Genomic DNA, 20,636 nt, shown 5'->3' on the forward strand with positions numbered 1-20,636 from the left:
CTGGATTACGTGGAGGTATGGGAGGAGGCAGGAAGGATTTGGCTTTTGTCCTTCTGCGCTTGGGACCCCGACATAAAAGGGGTCACATGGTCCCGTAAAGAACCGAATGGGTTAAGAAGGCTATCGGGTTCATTTACTGAGGGACTCAAACGAGAAAGATCTACCGTAGATTATTTTGTCAAGGCAAGAGGAACAGTTTTATAAAACCAGTTGGAAAGAAGACCGACTGCTTGCAGCACTGAGAAGGTGAGCGTTTGGGTGGTGGATTTTTATCCGCTACAAAGTTTGGTGCAGGGATGAGATGTTGGCGTTCCAACAGGTTGGCGTTTTCCTTTTTTAATAGATGACCATCCTCGGTTTTTCTTCAAAGTGTCCTTTTACTCTTGCGAACACATTCTGCGATTTTTCTTGACATCGTGCGGTGAGAGGCTAAACATTTGTACATTTTAGTCCAGTTAACCTTTTTTATGTAGTCTACTCGTTGCTAGTAGAATTTGCTTTTTGCGAACATTTACTCGGGGGCCTTTCTTTAAAGGTATACCAGTCGAATTTACTATTTGTTATTTTTATAATGTTTAAAAAAGTGTTTGAAAAAGGTTGCATTCAACGTATTTATTTATTTTGCTTTCAAGCTTGCCTCACGTGCGAACTCAACATTGTACGAAAATAAAATGACTGCAGACATGCGTCTAATTTGACTTTTTAGTCACTTTCGTGCCTGATCCAACACATAGCATCAGAAAGGCTAACCTCACATCTTCTAAACTACGTTCACTATGTCATAAACCACGTTTTCAGGACAGACCCCACAGAAGTCCAGAAAAGTGACTGACGTTTGTGGGATAGTATGTCTGGCAATAGGGCTTTACAAGAGGCACACTGTCAGGAGGATGGCGGTGCCCTCACCTTGCCCCCTGGACCCTAAACCGCCGCTCTCTGTTCTGAGTTAGTCTGGAATGTTAACGCGGTGTGGGCGCTGACCCGTGCAGCCTAGTAGGCTACCTTCAGGATCCTTCACCTCCCCTCCCCCCTACTTCGTTTTGTCTTTTTTTCTGGGGGGCGGGGGGCATGTTAAACTAAGAAGCAGCAACTAACTCAAATACTGTGTGTGAGTGTGGACGGCGCGTGTGTACTCAGATGGTCAAGCGGGCTACCTTGTCGTTCTGTTTGGTCGGCACAGTTGGCTACTCAGAGGACTTGTGTTGCCGTTTGTTTTCCCTGTCTCAACTTGCTCAGTGACCCTCCGAGTGTGCTGGTGGTGGTTTGTTGACCATGCCTCACTGTCGGTTAACATATTTTCGCTTGATAGTGTTTTAAGTGTAGTGAAGGTGGTTGTGTGTTTTAAGTGTAGTGAAGGTGGTTGTGATATGAGTGGTCACACGTTCCTTTAATGATTAACCCTGTTTATACTTCAACGCAAGGTTTACAGAAGCACTTAAGTTTGAGAAGTTCTTGCAAGTATATGGAGCAGGAAGCCTTTGTGTTGGCAGTGCTCTGTTGCAGCTGTAGGACACAACTTGCTAAGCAGTTTAGAAACCATTAATGATGCATTGTAAAACAATACATATTTTATAAAACATAACATATATACAGGATGAACTTCGAGACTGGAGCCACGTGAGTACCGTTCCAGGATTTAAGACTAACTTTGTATGACGGTGTCTATATTGGTTTTGATAACACCACAGTTTGCATAGCATGGGGATTAAATATCATCCCAGTAATTGTGTCCATAAGTAACTTGAGCCAAGATGTGGCCTCTTGGACAAAACATTTCATTTCTGAAAGGTGTGGTTTCTTGAACACATCACATTCAACATAGCAGTAACCAACTGGAAACCCAGCACCAAGCAAAGGGTGAATGAATATCAGATCACAAAGGAGATTTACTGTGGAATAGCAGATGACTTTAAGGAAAAATTCAAACTGTGAACTGGGGAAGAATTTCGTCACAAGGACATCCCTACACAGTGTAGCCAATGGCTTTTTTATTTTTTTTATTTTTTTTACTTTGTGACTGAAATACATTTTAGTCAGGTTAACGCATCTTCTTTTAAAAATGTTTTTCTGAAGTGGAGATCGGGGTTTGACCTTATGTGACTACAAGGGCTTATGGACCCAACCAGTGATCATAAACAAACACACCGTTGAGTTGATCCTTTCCTAAAGCATTCGTAGGGCAAGGCTGTATGTGAGGATGTTGCCAGCTTATCCCAGGACACAAATCATTCCCAAGAAGGATATCAACAACAGGAGAGGATTCAGCATGATTCACATCTGTTGCTGTTTCTTTAGGTCATGATACTGCTAACTTATTCTTTTCAGCTCCTGTATTGTTAAATAATCACAGCCATGGCCTCACATCACTACACTGCCAGGCCCATGTTGAAAAATGGATCCTAACAGAACTCACCATGTTGATGCCAACCGTGCCTATTGTAAAAACGTGGGCTCTTGTATCTCGGGTAGGCAGTGAGGGTTGTGGAGTGAGGACGATGATGTAGGCACTCAATCCTTCTTCCACCAGCTATAGATGGATAGATCTGTACCTGAACACCATACAGGTTGTACCTAGGTAGGCCATTGGACAAGAGGAGACTTAAATGTGTGGTCCCAGCATGCTGGGACTTGCTGGCAGCTGCTTTGGTGCTGGAGCACAGCTGGGTCTGGATGGAAGAATGTCGGCCTAATGGCAGAGTGACCCACCAAGTCAGTCCCAGAGACCGCCAGGTCTGTGTAGGCATTCTGAGCATCTGCCTAGCTGGCATGGCTGGAAGGTTGTCAGGAGATTTATAGCGATAGCATTCATGCTCTTGTGAAAATGCATTTTTAAACGGTCACATTTTATCCGACTACTGTATTTCAACAAGTTATTTAAAAAAGCTTAGCTGACTGGATTGTGCTTTTGTCAATTCTTGTCATCTTTTAATTCCTCCTTTCCCATTTCTCTTTCTCTCTGTGTCTCTCTCTCTTCGTTCCCCTCCCCCAGAGCTGACCAGACTGCGTGCGTACCTCCCTCATCATGAGCTGGAGTTTCCTGACGCGTCTGTTGGACGAGATCTCCCACCACTCCACCTTTGTGGGGAAGATCTGGCTGACGGTGCTCATCATCTTCCGCATTGTGCTCACGGCGGTCGGCGGCGAGACCATCTACTACGACGAGCAGAGCAAGTTTGTCTGCAACACCCAGCAGCCCGGTTGTGAGAACGTTTGCTACGACGCCTTCGCCCCGCTTTCACATGTCCGCTTCTGGATCTTCCAGGTACCTTTAGGAACCTCGGGGGGTAACTGTGAAGCTGTTGTTTGTTATAAAAGTCGTTTTATTACTATTACGACGACTTTGAAATAGATTTGAGTATACCACTCTTACTTACAAACCCTCTGCCCTCCAGGTCATCATGGTCACCACTCCCACCATTATGTACCTGGGTTTCGCTATGCACAAAATCGCCCGTATGGATGATGCCGAGTACCGGCCTCTTCATCGGCCGGGCAAGAAGATGCTGGTGGTCAGCCGGTCAGTGGCCAGGGACTACGAGGAGGCGGAGGACAACGGTGAAGAGGACCCCATGATTGCGGAGGAGATCGAACTGGAGGAGAAGAAGAAGAAAGAAGCAGGTAGAGACGAGCGATCAAAGATGGAGGATCTGTCGGGGGTTTTCCAAAGGGCGAAGATATGCCTGTGCTCGAGTAGCGCGTCAGTAGTCACGTTAGCCGGCTCTGTCATGCATGTCTTCTCACTGTCTTGAAAAGCGTGTCTTTGATCTTGGGGCAGGAATGCAGACATTGGGATCTGGAACTGCTATGTTAATCTCGCTGGATGCTAATGTAGGGTGTGTGTGTGTGTGTGTTTAGGCTCTGTGAAGAAGCACGACGGTCGTCGTCGTATCCAGCGGGACGGCCTGATGAAGGTGTATGTGTGCCAGCTCATCTCCCGCACGGCCTTCGAGGTCTCCTTCCTGTTCGGCCAGTACATCCTGTACGGCTTCGAGGTGGAGCCCTCGTACATCTGCACCCGCTCGCCTTGCCCACACACGGTCGACTGCTTTGTGTCTCGCCCCACGGAGAAGACCATCTTCCTGCTGGTTATGTACGTGGTGTCCACCCTCTGTCTCCTCATAACCGTCCTGGAGATCCTCCACCTGGGAGTGGGAGGGGTCCGGGACACCTTCAAGCGCCGTGCCATCCGGCAGCCCCCTCCGCCAGGCCCGCGTGGATCCTACCTCCAGGGGAGGCCCCTGGGCCTGATTCCAGCCTCTGCCCCGCCTGGGTACCACGCGGCCCTGAAGAAGGAGCCTCGCGGGGGGCTGAAGGCTGATCCCCTGGGGGACTCTGGCAGGGAGAGCCTGGGAGATGACCCCTCTGCTCCTGGGTACCTGGAGCACCTGAAGAGGCATCTGAAGATAGCCCAGCAGCATCTGGACCTGGCCTACCAGAACCAGGCGGGGGAGGGCAGCTCCGAGAGGAGCAACAGTCCAGAGTCCAACAACGCTGCCATTGCCGCTGAGCAGAATCGTCTCAACTTCGCCCAAGAGAAGGAGGCCGAGGCCGGGGAGAAAGGTACACACTGAGTAGGGGTGTGGGTGGGTGGGTGACTGGGCTTCTTATAGAATGAAGTTACATAATTCTGGCCAAATTTCTGAATCATTGTATGTCCTCAGGGCTTTAAATGAACTTTTTTACTTGGTAGCACTGGTGCTCCCAACTTTAAGAAGTTAGCAGCACCAGCAACATTTTAGAGCACCCACCAAAATATTTCATGATATTTTCAGCTCTTCAAATTTTCAGCTTGAATTAGCTCCCTGTCTCATGTGACAACGGAGCGCGGTGACATGGAGTGTTTGACCGCTAATTTTACTCATCTAAAATCTACATTAAAGTGAAGAACGTAAAGATTACGTTTAACTGGTTATGTAACGTTGGATGGAACGGTAGAGCCCTCACTATCAGTATGTGCCTGCCTGTCACAGCAGGCACATATTGTGCTTTAGGCTAATTAGCGAGTGTTTTGGAAAGAAATTAAAACAGGTCACACCTTAACGATTATTTGTACTCGCACCAATGCTCCCAAATATTCTTTGAGGTTGCACAGATACAATTTCTGGCGCATATACGACTAAAATGCTCGCAATTTATAGCCCTCTACTTCTTTTTCTTTTTTTTAAGTGTATGTGTGTACACACTGTCTAATATGTATTTTCCTCCCCTAGGAGTCCATGCCTGAATCAGCTTCCTGTGTCTAATGTCTGCCCTACCCCCATTCCCTGGCCCTCCTAGGACCAGCCAGCACATATGGGAAAGCAGTCAGATGACTGAAGTGTGTGTGTGTGTGTGTGTGTGCGCATGTGAGAGTGTGCCTCGCAGTATTTAAGGGCCAGTACAAACCGTGAAGATGAAACTGCACAAGCCTGGGTGTCTGGCATCAGCAGCGTCAGGGACTGGCTCTACCATACAGCCTGCCAAGGTGTTTGGTCTTCTGGTTCTGGTGGTTGCTTGTCACACGCTCACAAGCTGCCGGGGATCGGAGAAGAAGACCTTCTCCTCCCTACACCCCTGTTTGTTCAATCAAGCTTTAGTTAATTTTCTTTTTTGTACAGTTTTTCTACATTCTGTCCATTCTGGTGTCTGGAGTTGCCTGGGCCTTGCCTGTTCGCTTGAAATCTATATTTTTGTTATTCTAATTGAGAGGCTGGCATAGTTCTCAGTGGCCACAGAGGGACTTTAATGATCCCAACCTTTCCTGGAGAGTTCTTTTGCACAGGGATGAAGTTTGTGTGTATGCAAGGTACGTGTGCGAGCAGAGCTTTTTTAGCATGTGCTATTCCACGTGACATCTATGCTCCAAGCATGTTCCAACCACTCACTCTTTCATATTGGCCAAACCAATACCTGGGAAATGCTTGAATCACGAACTGACTACAATTGTTTTCCGATTTATATTGTAAGACTTCTCAATTGAACTTTTGACGTTAACTAATTCATGCTGGGGTAAATGGTGTTGTTTTGTTCTCATTATTTTAGTCAAAAAACCAAAGCAACTTACTACATGAATCAGTTTATTTGTACTGTGAGGTTTCAACTGGAAGCAGGTTTTGTGCCTGTCAAACTGTTTTGATTTTCCTAGGACATGTTCGTTCACGATGAGTACCGTTTTCGAAATGATTTCAGATCTTCAAAAATATATTTTTAATGGTGTACCCCAATGACAAGAAGTACCACGATTCATTTAATGTTCAGTATCATCCATATTTAAGCCGTTTGCCTCTTTTGTACTTCCTGGTTGCGAGCGAGGAGCACCAGGTGTGTCTCAGTTTTACCTGGCATCTCCTGCGTTGCCCCTTTCCTGATATGCAATCAAGTCTAAACATGCCATGTTTGGTCTTGGGATTTGTTTACCGAGAATGTTCTCTTCACTAACATAACCCCTTCACATCAGTATGTACAGCATAGTCATAAAAAAGAGAGAGCACCTATTGAGACACGCCCATGTCCTCGACTCTACTGTGACATGGATCTCTTTTATTCAAAGAATTCCCCGTGTAGCTGATAACGATCTTCATAATGGAACACTGGAGGGGAACAACGGCTCAGATTTCCTTCAAATTCTGTCTGATTCGACATTCTGATATTGGGATGCTTCTCCTCTGATGGTACGAAAAGAATCACGCTTTGAAAATGGAGAGTTGTTTTCGCACGTTGTGCTGTTTTCGCTGTGTCCTTAGTGGGGGGGTGGGTTCTTACCGTTTAAATACAGTCACATTTTTGGGTACAATGGATTTTGTTAATGTTTTGGCAAATTTTGTAATCTGTTACCGTAGATTATTATTTAGTGTCCAGAGTTTCAAATAAATCAAATCAAATCAAATTTATTTGTATAGCCCTTTTTACACGCAAGCATGTCACAGAGGGCTTCACATATGCCCATAGAACTGCCCCTCAACCAACCTAAACCCTCAAGGAAGACAAGGAAAAACTCCCAAAAAACTCAACAGGAGAAAAAAAAAAGGAAGAAACCTTGGGAGGAGCAATTCAGAGAGGGATCCCCTCCTCCAGAGACGGTTGGTGGGAGAGAGGAGCAGAACACAGGCTAAACATAGTCATACAGTGTCGATGGGTTTTTAAAACACCAAAATCCATTATTCAACTTTATAGATGTAGGACAGGACCGGGAGACTCGCGACCAGGTCCAGCGTTGGCTGACCGACGACCAGGCAGGTGCTGACAACTCAAACCCCCCACACCACAAGGGATGTGTGTGGGGGGGACAGAGAGAGGAGAGCAGGGATTAGAGAATGCCAGGAGCAGCTAACAAAATAAATAAATGAATACATATTTTGAACAGAACCCAGTGTTTTCTCTGGTGTTAAATAGTTTCTACCTTCCGTTAAAGATGCTGTAAAGCAGAACTGAAAATTATGTTTAAGTTCATCACACCACAGAAGAATGTGTTAACTACCCATCCAAATGGAAAAAAAACAGACAAGTATGTTAAATTAGGATTTGAAATCATGAGAAAATCAGCAGTCTTCTCTGCTTGATACTGGGGGGGCGTGTTGCCTGAAGGAGATGAAGCTCCGCCCCCTCGAATTTATGGAATTTAAACAATTGCAGATATCAGAACAGACCTACCTGCAGTCTCTGAGTGTTTTATGTGTTAATTACCGGTACTTTGTCTTTGCATCGTATCAGCTGAGTAACAGAATGCAACCGTCTGTGATCTGACGTAGATAGGTTGAGTTTTGCCCCGCCTATACAAAACCTGAGCTGAAAACGGGTGAGAAACTGTTCAACGGTCTAACTCCACATTTCAGTGCGACCAAGTTTTAGAGCTTTGCACATGCTTTCAGCAACTCATTTCACACGTATATAATGTACTGAGAAGCAAATCATGGAATTTGCTTTACAGCATCTTTAAAACATATTTTGGACGATGAAGTGTTCTATAGTGCCCTCTTGTGGTCTAAGGAAAAAGTACAGAAAACACTCCTTTGGGTCATTTATTATTTATTTAAAGAGGATGTGTCTAAACACCATGCTGAATAAATGATAGAAAGGCCACATCGAATCTACAAATCAGAAGCTAAAGTATATAAAAGGTTTCATAGACTAAACCACAGTCTCTTTTAATGCATAGTCATAAAGTCTGAACTCTATATAGAACTCATCACCCTTTTGGATACAGATCCAAAACATATACAGTACCAGTCAAAAGTGTCAAAATGTTTTACTGGTACTGTATAAACATCGTATTTTATGAAGGGAATTACCCAAACATACTGTAATCCATAAATTGACATCAGCTTGATGTTTTTGAAAGCTGAGTGAGTGTAGGGGAGGTCACTTCAGATTAGGTTTACAGCTCTCGCATATAACCCCCTAATCCCCCCCATCTAGATACAGCTACACTCCTCAGGTATGATGTTGGTGAGGGTCTCGTACTTGAAGGACAGGCCTCCGTCTGAAGTGGTGGTGAATCTCAGGGACTTCATGGTTCCTGGGACGGGGGCGCAGCACTGCTTAATACCCAGCCTGGTGGTGGTCCGCTCCAAGGCCGTGCAGTTCCCCTTACAGTAGAAGAAGTTCAGAACCTTGGGGTAGACGATCCAGTTGTCCCAGCCCAGCTCCTCGAAGGTGATGTTGATCTCCATACGGCGGCAGTCGCTGTACTCCTGATCCCCCTGTGAGGGGCGCTGCAGGTGGTCCAGGGTGGACGGGGACCAGGGGATGGTGACCCGGGCGCGGCGAGGGGAGCGGTCCGGCCCGCGGGGCTGGGTGTGGAGGTGGATGAACGGCGTTTTGTCGGCTTCCCCGGCCTCGCGACAGTCGCAAGCCAGGCAGCGCACCTGCAGGACAAAGGAGCCCTCGGCCAAGGCGCCGTGGAGGTGGAGGTCGAAGCGGTAAGTGACCCAGCCGTCTGCTGCGGCCTTGAATGGACCCTCAGCCGCTTGAAGGAGCTTCTGGTCCGAGGTGAGAATGAAGAGAGGGGCGGAGGAGGAGTTGTAGGTGGATGCTGCTGCCTCCCCAGCGTAGAACCAGAACAGGGCAGAGGTAACCATGGCCTCCTGGTTGTTGATGGAGGGCTGGAAGTAATAAGTGAAGTGTCTGGACGAGGGGTCCTCAGATGGAGGGTCTGCAAGGTTGCAGGTCGAGTCTGAGAAGACAGGAGGGAGGGAAGGGGGAGAGATGAGAGACAGGAGAAAAAAGGAGGGCAGAGTAGAGAACGAGAGAGATGGTGCTGTTGTGTTGCGTGTGCAGTTTTTCTCAATTGCTAAAACACTAAAACCCATTGGCTGAACAAAGTTCTCAGTTGCTTGAACTCATGTAGCTAATTGTGCAGTCTGTTGTCAATACCTTAAACCATTTCACATGGTAAAACACAATTTGCAGATCTCACATAGACGTTTCAGCAAAACTCTAAACACATTCTCATTCTCAAAACACCCTAATGCACATGTCATCCATACTGGTAAACACAAATGGCAACAATCAAATACAAACAGAGAAAACATGTCATTGACAAAACACAACCACTCGAAATTGATTTAACTTTCTTCAAATGATGTGACACAACCAATATAAGCCAGTTCAGAGAGCAAACAGGTTGTTGAAGGTGGGAAAATATTGCTTGTGATGTCGACAAAGTGCTCTGGCCTGACCCAGCCCAAACACCTGAAAAAAGCACATTGATCACATGTTTACTCCTTAGATTTTTGTCCCTTTTACTGTAGTATTGTATACTGTAGTACAGTGCATTGTAGGCTGTATACTGTACAATGAACAAATTGTATGGCCCTGAACATTGTGCTTTCCATTTGTTACAGTAACAGTACTGACTGCTCAATAGATTTTGACTAGTTGCAGGTTCATATCAACAAAGAACAAGAGTGAGTTGTGAGTAGTGAGATGCAGGGTACAGTACTGTATAGGGGTACAAGGAGGAGAAAGTACAAAACAAATTGCAAAGAGCAAAGCAGAGTAGTAATTTCTGATACATTTTGAGCTACTATGATAGAACGTGTTGTCGTTCATCAAAGGACAATGACGGATAAATATGAAATTTGTTTTGAGATTACGTAAAAATGTACTTCTCCTTGAGAACTATATGTTTTGAACAATGTGTTTTCAATTTTTTTGTGTATTGTTTACTGACTGCTTGATAGTGTATATCATTTTGATCACTTTGTTTATGATTTGAGAGCAGTGTTTGATATTGAGCACAGGTAAATCTGTTTTGAGGCGAAAGCTTGATTTTGAGCACAGGTAAAACTGTTTTGAGGCGAAAGTTTCATTTCGCAAGAGAATTCAGAGGTTTTGTAAATAGTGCTTGAAGATGAGGTTTTGTGTTTACAGTTTTGAGAAAATGGGTGACTGTTTCAAGAATGTGTTTTAGCAATTGTGAAAAACTGTAAAAGTCTGCCAGTGGCCCAATCGCTTCTGTCACTGACTTTGACTGTCTGGAACTAAGCACCGCCTCTCTTTCGTAATACTTTTTACCTGCATCTTGTCCTCACCCCTTATGGCTTCACATCTCGTTTTAATCAAGCGTTCGTCATACGTCATTGATATTTGATAGTTGTTCACTCAGCGGTTAAAATATGTTGTGTTCTGAAGCAAAGTGGGAATTGGGAGGGAGAGAAAGAGAGACGTTCCGACAGACTGACAGAAAGAGAAACTGAGAGACAAGGAGAAAAAGAGAAAAAGTGGATGGTCACAAAGAACAGATGGTGGGATTGAGGTCCGGAGAAACAAGTAGATGGTTCTGATTAGTTTCAGTAAGCAAGTTAGTATGGCAAGGCTGCCCAGACCTTTTCCAGAACTACAGTATCATCCTGTAGGTTATAGTCTCATGGTTCCAACCTTTAACTAACACACATTGTTTTAATTATGAACTGGTTGACGAACTGAATCGGGTTGGTTACAACTTAAAGTGAAAGCCTGATCTCTCCAGGGTAAGCGTTAGGGGTTAGGCAGCCCTGGAACCGAGGGAAAAGAGATGAAACATAAAAACCAACATTGGGAACAATAAGCTTTTCACCTGTGCTGGGGAATAGTATGACCTGGGTGTTCTCCTGGTGCTGCCGTTGGTTGTGGTGCGCCCAGGCTGCCCTGCCCACTCTGAAGGACCTCCGCTGGCTATGCCCAGCCTCCGTACGCTGCCTGCCCACCTCAGGGTCTCTGGGGACGAGCGGGGGCGCCTTATCCAGACCCAGACCATCCAAGACACGCTGACGGAACCAGTCCAGAATCACCTGGTTGGGCATATCCTCCTCCTGGCAAGCCCTGGCCGGGGGCACCGGGGTCTGTGTCCAGAGGAGCACCAGGATCTGCAGGAGCAGGGTGGAGGAGGAGGAGGGAAAGGAGAGCCGTGTAATCCACATTGTCAGGTACAAAATTACCTCCAGCTAGGTAGATATTTGGTCCAGATAGGCAAAGTTGTGGTCAATCACTATACGGTAATATCTCCTTATGTTGTAAAATCGCAGGTCTTTGCCAATGACGGGGGCAGATCCGCTGATCATAGGATCTGGTTTGTTGCTTTACAATGAAAAGAATAAGTAAGGAACTAAATACAGTGACAAATAATCCTCAAAACTTTCATACGCCTCAAATAAAGTCTGAACTGAGACTGTGTGCTCTGTAAGGACTTGTGTGTATCTCCTCTATTGTATCTCTGTCTCTTTGTTATCCCGCCCCCCCCCCCCCCCCCACACACACACACACACACAAACAAACACACAAAATCCTTTCTTACTCCCCCATGTTTTGACTTGGTGTTTGGATGAGTTCTGGACTATCTCCTCCCTGAGGGCAGGGGAGTGAGAGAGCGAGAGCTATGTTATTGTTACATCGCCCAGTAGAGTTGGGAGGTGACCTTGACCTGTCTGGTGGTGTTACAATGAAGCATATCACTGTCTGAGGTTCCATGGGATCAGAAAGCTACGAACACACACACACGCACAGAGATACGCACACACACAACGTGAAGATAACACCTCAGTACTTACACGTGGTCCTACAGGTCCAGAGGGGCCACTCTCTCACAACACGCACACACAAACGCTCACACAGTTACTGTTGCTGTCTGATACAGTCATTTTCTTACAGTACAGAATGTTGTCTGATAGAGTGATTTAATAACAGTACAGAATACTGTCTGATACAGTAGTTGTAGAACGATACGGAATATTGTCTGATACAGAGAGGTTCTCTTCCAGTACAGAAGACTGTCAAATATAATAGTAGCAGCCCACATGGCAGAGCCAGAGTGGGAGGGAGAGGGGAGGTGCAAAGAGGCAAAGTACCATCAATAAACAGACAGTATATATTGTCCAAGAAGTTGACGGGGTGTGTATCAATTATTTATTTACAGGTCTGACAAGAGCCCTTTTCCTATTGTTGGAAATTTGATCATGTATCCATATATTTAAACCCATCCATGTTGAAATTCAGAAAATTGTCACTGCAATGCAGAGGTGGACAAAGTACACAGCTCCATGACTTGGGTCAAAGTCCAGATACTCCTGATCAAAATGACAACAATTGAAAGTTGAGCCAAAATGAATGTGTAGTACCTACTTTCTGATTTAATGTATTCATTTATCAGGTGATTTAATCCCAAGTGTTCATCCTAATATCACTATTGAAACTAATCTTGCGGGAAAGACAGATTTTTTTTTATTTGTTATTGAATGTGAAAAAGGGATAGAAGTACAAAAAATAGAAACAGAGAAAATTGATTAGAAAATGGAGAATAAAAAGATATTTAAGAAAAAAACAAATTTTGCAGTGGTTTTGGAGGCTAGTTTTGGGCTTCACTGTTGGCTTGGTCATCGGCATAGTCCGTGGCTTTTTTCTCCCAGACTTGGTTCAGGGCCCCAACTGTGTCTTGAAGCAGGTATTCAAAAACATCGTCTGCCAGTTTCATTTTCAGTTGTATTCATCTTCCTGCCAATTCTGCATTTGCTGTTGATCCATAGCCATAGCCATAGATTTAGTCAAGTTATATATGTACGTATAAAGAGAAAGAGTTGTAGTGTGCTGATAGGGTACGAGAGGAACCTTAGTTCAAGTCTTACCAGAATTTTGACGAATCTAGCGTGCTTTTTCCTCTTGAGGCAAGCACTGAAGGTCATCCCAAATTTTTGGGTTAGATCAACTTTGTTGTTTTCAAAACCTCGTCGGTTATTAAATCCTGCATTTACATTTACATTTAGTCATTTGGCAGACGCTCTTATCCAGAGCGACTTACAGTAAGTACAGGGACATTCCCCGAGGCAAGTAGGGTGAAGTGCCTTGCCCAAGGACACAACGTCAGTTGGCATGACCGGGAATCGAAGTTTGAAGCCTCATCTGTGGAATTTCCTATGCACAGGCTTATGTCCAATTTCAAATGCTCTTGCCACGTGTCTGTAACTCAGGCCTCTCTTGCCTAAAACTTTGACAACCTCCACTACCCGTTCCAAAACCTGGCGTCTCTTCCTCACCTGGTTGCGGTGCACTGACAGATATTTGCCCCCAAGCAGGTTGTTTATATCAGCAATAGAGCAGTTTAAAAGAAATGCTTCGGCACAATTTCTATGAGTCACGCTTTGCTCGTGCTCTTCAATTCTTTGTTGCACATGCCTCCAGTCTGACATTCCACTCAGAAAAATATTGGGGTCGGTTATCTTGCTAAAAGCCAGGCACAAAAAGCAATATAAAGAATGACACTCACTACAGTACGTCAGCCACTTCTGTGGTTTGCCTTCTCTATTAATGAAGGCCTTCTTGACAACAGGGTTATTTGTGTCTTGTTTGGGATGGTATTTTAAAAATGTTTGCAGGATAGCAGGATCAGGACGAACAAAGTAGTCTATAGCCTGTTCTTCCCTGGCTGTCTCCTTGACCTCTACCTCAACAACCTGGCATGATTAGACAGACAGAGAGAGAAAGGGGTGATTGGCTAGGAAATACCACAACCAATTACTTGGAAGATATATACCTACAATTTACAATTAAAACACAACCATAATAGTAATAAGCAAACAGTTGTTTACTTCATGGAGTTTTTTCATGGTATATTAATAACTTCTTATATTCAATACCATACAGATACCTTTTGATACCATTTTACCTATGCTTGGTGGCCGCAGTGGTTAAAATAGGGTAACCTAGTAATACTGTGTCCTCCAATTTAGCTAGATAGATAATTAATTGTATTTCTTATAACTACTAGCCTATAACAATTCTGTTGTGTGAGCGTGGTATATGCCCATAATCTTCCCCTTCAGTACTTCATTCATGTTATTGGATTTTTGCAGTTACGACGTAAGGCGCACATTAACACACACACACAGCCTCCCTCCCTTCCTGAGAGTCCCTGTTAATTTGCCTACTCCTTACCACGTCGTTAACTACTCTTTCTTCTTCCATCCTTTCCTCACTCGCTCCCATGGCCCTGTCATGGTCACTCTCCTCCTCGGCTTCTTCCCTGACCCTTTCAATATCTTTCTGCCACTCTGAGCCAGACACCTCTCCTCCTTCCTCTACTACAGATGATGATGTTGAAGCCCCCCCGAACATGCTCGAAATGTTTGTACATTTTGCGGCATCCGCCTGTAGATTTCTTAGCTTTTTCTCTCTTAGCTTTTCTGCGCCTCCCTTGCGCTTTCGTTTCTCCATTCTTATCGATGCAAAACTTTAACGATGCCAAACCATGTTAGGCATTAGCCAACAGCTCGTGTCTTCTTGGATTTGATTGGGTCAGGCGAGTGCCAATTAAGGACATTAACCAATGGGCCGCTGTCAGTTCTCTATGGGCCGGCCTGACCAAAAACAAAAACAATGGGCCCCTGTCAGTTCTCTATGGGCCAGCCCGACCAAAAAAACAAAAAATACATTAATTATATCGGCGAGTCGGCCCAAAAGTGCGTCGGCCGGTATGCCAGATGGCCAGTCCAGCCCTGCCCATGGCCTCAAGGGCTTCTCTCCCTGTGGGTAGATATCCTTCAGGATCTCCCAGGTAAGGTCAGACACAGCCTTGACAAATCAACAGAAAGGACAAAGGTTTAATACTTACCTACAATATAATGAAACCCACTTCATATGAGATACCTATGTAGTACATTATAATGTCTTAGTATACTATATGTCAATGAAACAATCCCTGTTTGACACTGTATTGTCCTTGGGTGTTTGTCAGGGATCACTTACCATCCGGTAGCTCCGCCTACTTCTGGTGTCCAGATCATCTCCCTGAGAATAGATGCCCAGTGGGATATCTGGCTTCAAGGCATCAATGAGGACACGTGGGCCCCTGCCCAGCTGGCAGCTCAACCACATCTGCTGGCTGGCCAGTTGGACCAGCCTGGTGACCCCTGCCACGTTGTGGGGCACCACCATTGGGACTTTGGTCTCAGGTTTGGAGAGCTCTATGGCTTTCTGTATTTTCCAACCTGCCTTGGACTTGGTAGTGAGGCTAAAGTCATCATCAGGGGTTAAAGTGAAAAAAAATCCTGAGCCTGAACTTTTTTTTTGTCTTCTGCTAGTTTTCTACACAGGGTGACCAGTGGCTAAGAAATTGTGAATGACAAGTCATGTTCCGCAATAAATGTGCACAAACAAGTCGCAGACACAGTCAGTCATAGACAACGGTGTGTCAGCATTAACAGTTGCTCCCGGCAACGTTGTGGTAACACTACACTGACAGACACTATCAACATGCCAAAGAAGTAGGCAGATGTGTAACTACCAGAGAGCATCTAGGCATGTGCCTGACTAACATTAAAGGAATAGACCACCCAATAATCTAAATGTGTCAGCTGTTTCCTTACTTAGACTATTTTCAAGGTAAGAAAACAACTGGTAAATCAGGATGATTTTTTGGTGGTCTATGCCTATAAGTAGTAGCTAAGCGAATGTCAAATCAGTCTTACCTTAAAAAATTGACAGAGGTTTAGGTTGACTCTCCTGGGATTTCCTCCCTGTCACCCACGACGTTGAAAGACAATGGCCAGCTTTCACCCAGGACATCACAAATGGAGTAGGGTCAAAGATCTCCAAAGGTGGTCCATTGATGTCCACAAAAAGAAGATTGGACAGACTCTTTGCACGGAGCCTGTTGCGGGATTTTCTGTCTGTGTCATTAAATGCCGAAAATCCCCTCTCACATTCGGCAGAGGTAGTAAAGTAGGTTTTACTGGCAATCAGAAGTCTCTTCAGAGTCTCTCCCTCCTGTGTCCCTTCTAGTTTAAACTTTCTGAAGTCTTCAATTGCTTCTCTGGTTGGTTCACCAAGGAGTTTGGCCATCTTGTGCACCTCATTTTCACCAAACAAGACAAATTCTTCACACTTTTGAGGCCAGCTGGACTTCTCAAGGGGCCTTACAGTAACTGAACAATGTAGTCACTTGGCAGGCGGGCAGACAAGTTGTCAACAACTGCTTGGTAAAATTGAGGGCTATTTATTTTCCCTGCTCTATCACCAATAACGCTCACACCTTTAAACAGGCCATCCAAGATGCTCTGTTGAGCCTTTGCTGTTGACCTTCCACCCTGAATTTTCATAGCAGTTAGAATTTCAATTGTCTGTTGGATGTAGCAGTGACTGTCAACAAGTGATGTGTCTCTTCGCTGCAGTTTCAGCTTGCTCATTCTGTCAGAATGAGATCTCATTCTGACAGAATGAGATTTGTCCTCACATTCCGTTTTGAAATGATTTGCCAGAGCAGGGAAACTCTTCCACACTGCTCTCACTGTGTTAAAACTACTGGCAACCCATCTCATGGTGAAGACCTGTCCAATCTTCAGAATTTGTATGTTTAGCTCATTTGCTGCTTCTTTTAGCAACCGTGCAGTTTTGTGGGACGGATGAAACAAGCTGTAATAGCTTTGAGATGAACATTTCAAAATGATTGCAGCCACAGATTTTAATGAGTCATGTACAGCTAACTCAGTGTTTCCCCTAGGTTTACAGCTTTGGGAGGGGGGGAGGGCGGCGGCGGGCGCGACCATGAGACAGAAATGACTTGCCGTCGTGTAAATAACATACGGCCATTTTGTTTGTTTAATAAAAGAGCAAGCTATAGACCTGTTTTATAGGAAAGGTCACCTTAAATGACTTATTTTGTGATCTAGCGCTATATTCTTTAAAAAAAAGAATTAACTTGACCTTCCAGGGGCGGGGGGTGCCGTTGGGGGGGCGGAGCGCCCCCCTAATATAATGGTAGGGGAAACACTGGCTAACTCCAATCGGTGAGCTAAGCAGTGAATGGATTTAACGTTGGGAAAGTCATGTTTTAGTTTAGCTATGACTACATTTTTGTAGCCTGTCAAAACTGAAGCTCCATCAGTTGCAATGCTAACTAGAGAGGGTACAATTTCTGGGGAAATTGTAGGGTGTGCTTTCTTGCGTCGGTTGGACAGGGGTCCGTTTTTTAATGACATTTTTACAACCGATATTTCTGTATTTTATATAAAAATGCATACTTATTATTTATAAAGATTACATAGATTTAAAAGCATTTTTTTTTGCTGCTCATTTACAACTGAAAATACGAGTGAAGTGTAGAATGAAATAGATGTCTTCTCATTTCCCCTGCAAGAGGCAGCCTCATCGTTGAATCAAAACGAATAAATTTGGCAGACCGGTGTACAAATTGACCTAATCTCTAAGACTTAAACGTCCTTTTAAGTTTTCCCTTCTCGTGATATTTTCAGGCATTTAGCCTACTCATATTGCATTCATTCATGAATAAAGAACCCCCTTTGAAGATTATTCTACGACGTTATCGGCAGTAGAAGATGGAATCGCGATTCAAACAGTACCATCTGCTAACTGAAAATATGCCCCCAAAAACGTAAATAAGCTTGACATTTATTTAGTGGAAAATCGCTCATTCATAAAAAGCTCACTGGTAGCGATCATTGTCAGTAACAACGCAAAATGCGATATAGCCCTGTGTGGAGAAGCTTCCCCGGTAAATTGTATTACTACGGTACAGTACTAGACTACTGCTGTGTTCATCTCGGTAGCGATTGCGTTGGTTGAATTGGATTTAACGTTCCGTTGTACGGTTTAGGCTGAAATTAATTATTTTCATGAACAGATTGACAAAGTTTAGGCTGTGGCAATGAAGTTCAGGTTAGTAGTTAGATAGACTTTTGATTTAAGTAAGGGGAGTGCCGAACATGTTCTGTCGCCGTTTGACTTCCTACAGCTGTGTAGATGTTTTTGTAGTGTCTCGCATAGGCTACAGCGTTGCAGTGATACACTGGATTGAAACCACAGGTAATGATAATTTCACTCACAAATCGTTTACTTGTAATCTAATGTCATAATAAATCCTACAACGAAAATGTATATGTGAGGAATGTTTATTTTAACGATTGAAAACAGATAACGCTACATCATAGACCACTGTAGTATGTGTTGCCCGGGCAACACAGGCTAATGTCATGATGCTAATACTTCAGTGAAATAGTAGACTACTGTTTCCGAAAGTAGATGTACTTCCTTAATAATATCAGCTTATACTGTACATTACACATCACAATTGTGTGTCATATCACAAAGTAAAATGAGTAAATAGTTATCACCCTGGCCTCTTTGCTTGTGGCGTTTCTGCAGCTGCCTTGCAGTAAAGCTATAGTTAGCCTAGCTATCCCCCAAGTTAACAGATGCGAAACGAATGTTCTGCCAAAGGTAGTCACGCGTGTTTTCGTGACGTTAGTGACGTTAGTAACGTCAGTGACTGTGGCTAGCAAATTAGCCACCGTTAGCTTCACTTTTCGCCACAAAAACTTAACTTCAGCCTAAACCATGCAACGGAACGTAAATTCCAATACAAGCAACTCAATCGCTACCAAGACGAAACTTTTGACACCTACGTTGTCTATGTAGGCCAAATATTGACTGAGTTTTAGGGGGGCGAAAATAAACAATAAATAATAATAAATAAATATATATGTGAGAGAACAAAGGTTGTGCTCTCGCCGAAGGCTTGAGCACACCCAATTAGGTTTCTGTGCAAAAACTCATCACTGAAGCCAGCTTCCACCAAACTTCTTCTCAACGCATTATAAATGGAATTGGCATCAGTGCAATCATTTATTTCAACCAGATCTAGAAAAATGTTATCGATATCACCATCTCCAGTTACATCGCATCTGATGAATATGATAATGTATGCTAGACCAAACACTGTGCTCTCATCAATTGTTAAGCTAATGCGCGAGTTCTTTTCTTTTATATTTGACACCACTTTTTTCTTCATTTCATTTGCAATCTTTCTTTTGCAATTGCATATGCAGTTCAGAATGAGGTTGCTGTTTCCAGGATTAAACTTGCATTGATTTCCATAAATGTTTTGTGCAGGGTTTCCTTCTGTTTCTGGCTGGCTATTTCAGTAGCCCTCTGATGTGATGCACTATCTGTGTTTGTAGAGTTTCTTTTAACTTTTTACAACTACTGCTCACTACTCCATTGATCCTTTCATCAGAAAAGTGCATTCCAGGTCGTTTGTCAGACAGTAACAAAGTCTTTACATCTCTGCATGAGCTGCATCCCAATTTACCATCCTTTATGTACAGCCAAGGGTTTCTGTCCTCCCAGCCATGCCACTGCTCTCTTGTCCAGCAATCAGGGGTTTGTTGTCCTGTCTTCTCAGGTAAATCAAGTGATGGTGGATAATTTTGTGGTGGATGATCTCCAGGTCCTTTGGCCTTAAGAAAGATATTTGTATGTTGTCAAGACACACATGACGAAGAGTCAACCATGATGGTGTAATGCAGGGCTGCCCAACCCTGTTCTTGGAGATCTACTGTCCTGTGGGTTTTCTTTCAACCCCATTTGTGACTAACCTGATTTAGCTTTTCTAGAATTATTAGAATCAGGTGTGCTAAATTACAGTTGGAGAGAACCTACAGGAGAGTAGATCTCCAGGAATAGGGTTGGGCAGCCATGGTGTAATGCTTTCTTTACTATCAGTAGACTAATATGCTAAGACTTGGCATATTAGTTGAGAACGGTAGGGTATGATTGTTGTGCATTCCATCAGTTTCTGTAAGTACTATTTGCCTAAATATCTGCTATGTTGGCATAAATCTTTAAGTGCAGTCTCCTTTCTAACTCACCTCTTTGCTACTAGGTCCTGCCTTCTGCCTCCTGCCTTCTCACTGTCCTCCTGCCTGCTGATTGTCATTCTGACCTCACTCTGCTTCCTTAATACAACAGCACATACATGTAAAACTCACCATCATCCATACTACCCTGCTCAGTATTAAGCCTGCATGACAACCACAAAAATACAGGCTGCATTACCATCTCTAAGTCCTAAAGGCCGATTTTTCACGGATACAGGGAACGCACTCTCCGACGTGGAACGCCCTCTCCGAGCCCCTCGGAGAGCTCTGCGTGCACTCTGATTTTCCTGACTATCCGTCCGTCATTTTACGGATACCCCTTGGCTGTGATTGGTCCGTATTAAGAACCGCTTGCGTCAGGGGCGGGGTTGCCGTGACCAACAAGATTAACAGAATCCTGACCGCCATTGCTGTAAGTTTTTACAATTCATATTTCAGCTAAACAGTACATGTAAATCAGCATCTGAATTAAAATGTGACGAGAAATGGGCATTGTAGTTGCTGAAAATGTGCTTA

General features: G+C 44.2%; 2 protein-coding genes and 1 long non-coding RNA gene across 4 annotated transcripts; 1 reads left to right on the plus strand and 2 right to left on the minus strand.

The window, feature by feature from the left end:
* LOC134007365 (gap junction gamma-1 protein-like) lies at nucleotides 1–6,854 on the plus strand. Of its 2 annotated transcripts, none has more exons than XM_062446780.1 (5): nucleotides 1–246; nucleotides 2,990–3,262; nucleotides 3,393–3,618; nucleotides 3,856–4,560; nucleotides 5,211–6,721. In XM_062446780.1, the coding sequence occupies exons 2-5, from the start codon at nucleotides 3,023–3,025 to the stop codon at nucleotides 5,222–5,224; spliced, it is 1,185 nt and encodes a 394-aa protein (XP_062302764.1). In that variant the 5' UTR covers nucleotides 1–246; nucleotides 2,990–3,022; the 3' UTR covers nucleotides 5,225–6,721. The 2 variants fall into 2 exon arrangements, with proteins under 2 accessions (XP_062302764.1, XP_062302765.1); XM_062446781.1 differs by lacking the exon at nucleotides 1–246 and adding an exon at nucleotides 273–421 and having other exon boundaries at nucleotides 5,211–6,854.
* LOC134007367 (uncharacterized) lies at nucleotides 6,851–8,102 on the minus strand. The gene is made up of 2 exons (XR_009928034.1): nucleotides 7,630–8,102; nucleotides 6,851–7,452 (listed from the first exon to the last, which is right to left on the minus strand). It is a non-coding gene; the product is annotated as an uncharacterized LOC134007367 (long non-coding RNA).
* Nucleotides 8,103–8,137: 35 nt separating this feature from the next.
* inha (inhibin subunit alpha) lies at nucleotides 8,138–11,676 on the minus strand. Its single transcript, XM_062446782.1, has 2 exons — nucleotides 11,036–11,676; nucleotides 8,138–9,151 (listed from the first exon to the last, which is right to left on the minus strand). The coding sequence occupies exons 1-2, from the start codon at nucleotides 11,376–11,378 to the stop codon at nucleotides 8,391–8,393; spliced, it is 1,104 nt and encodes a 367-aa protein (XP_062302766.1). The 5' UTR covers nucleotides 11,379–11,676; the 3' UTR covers nucleotides 8,138–8,390.
* Between the last annotated feature and the right edge of the window lie 8,960 nt (nucleotides 11,677–20,636).

This window comes from Osmerus eperlanus, chromosome 21, assembly GCF_963692335.1.
Source record: "Osmerus eperlanus chromosome 21, fOsmEpe2.1, whole genome shotgun sequence".
NCBI classification, from domain to species: Eukaryota; Metazoa; Chordata; class Actinopteri; order Osmeriformes; family Osmeridae; genus Osmerus; species Osmerus eperlanus.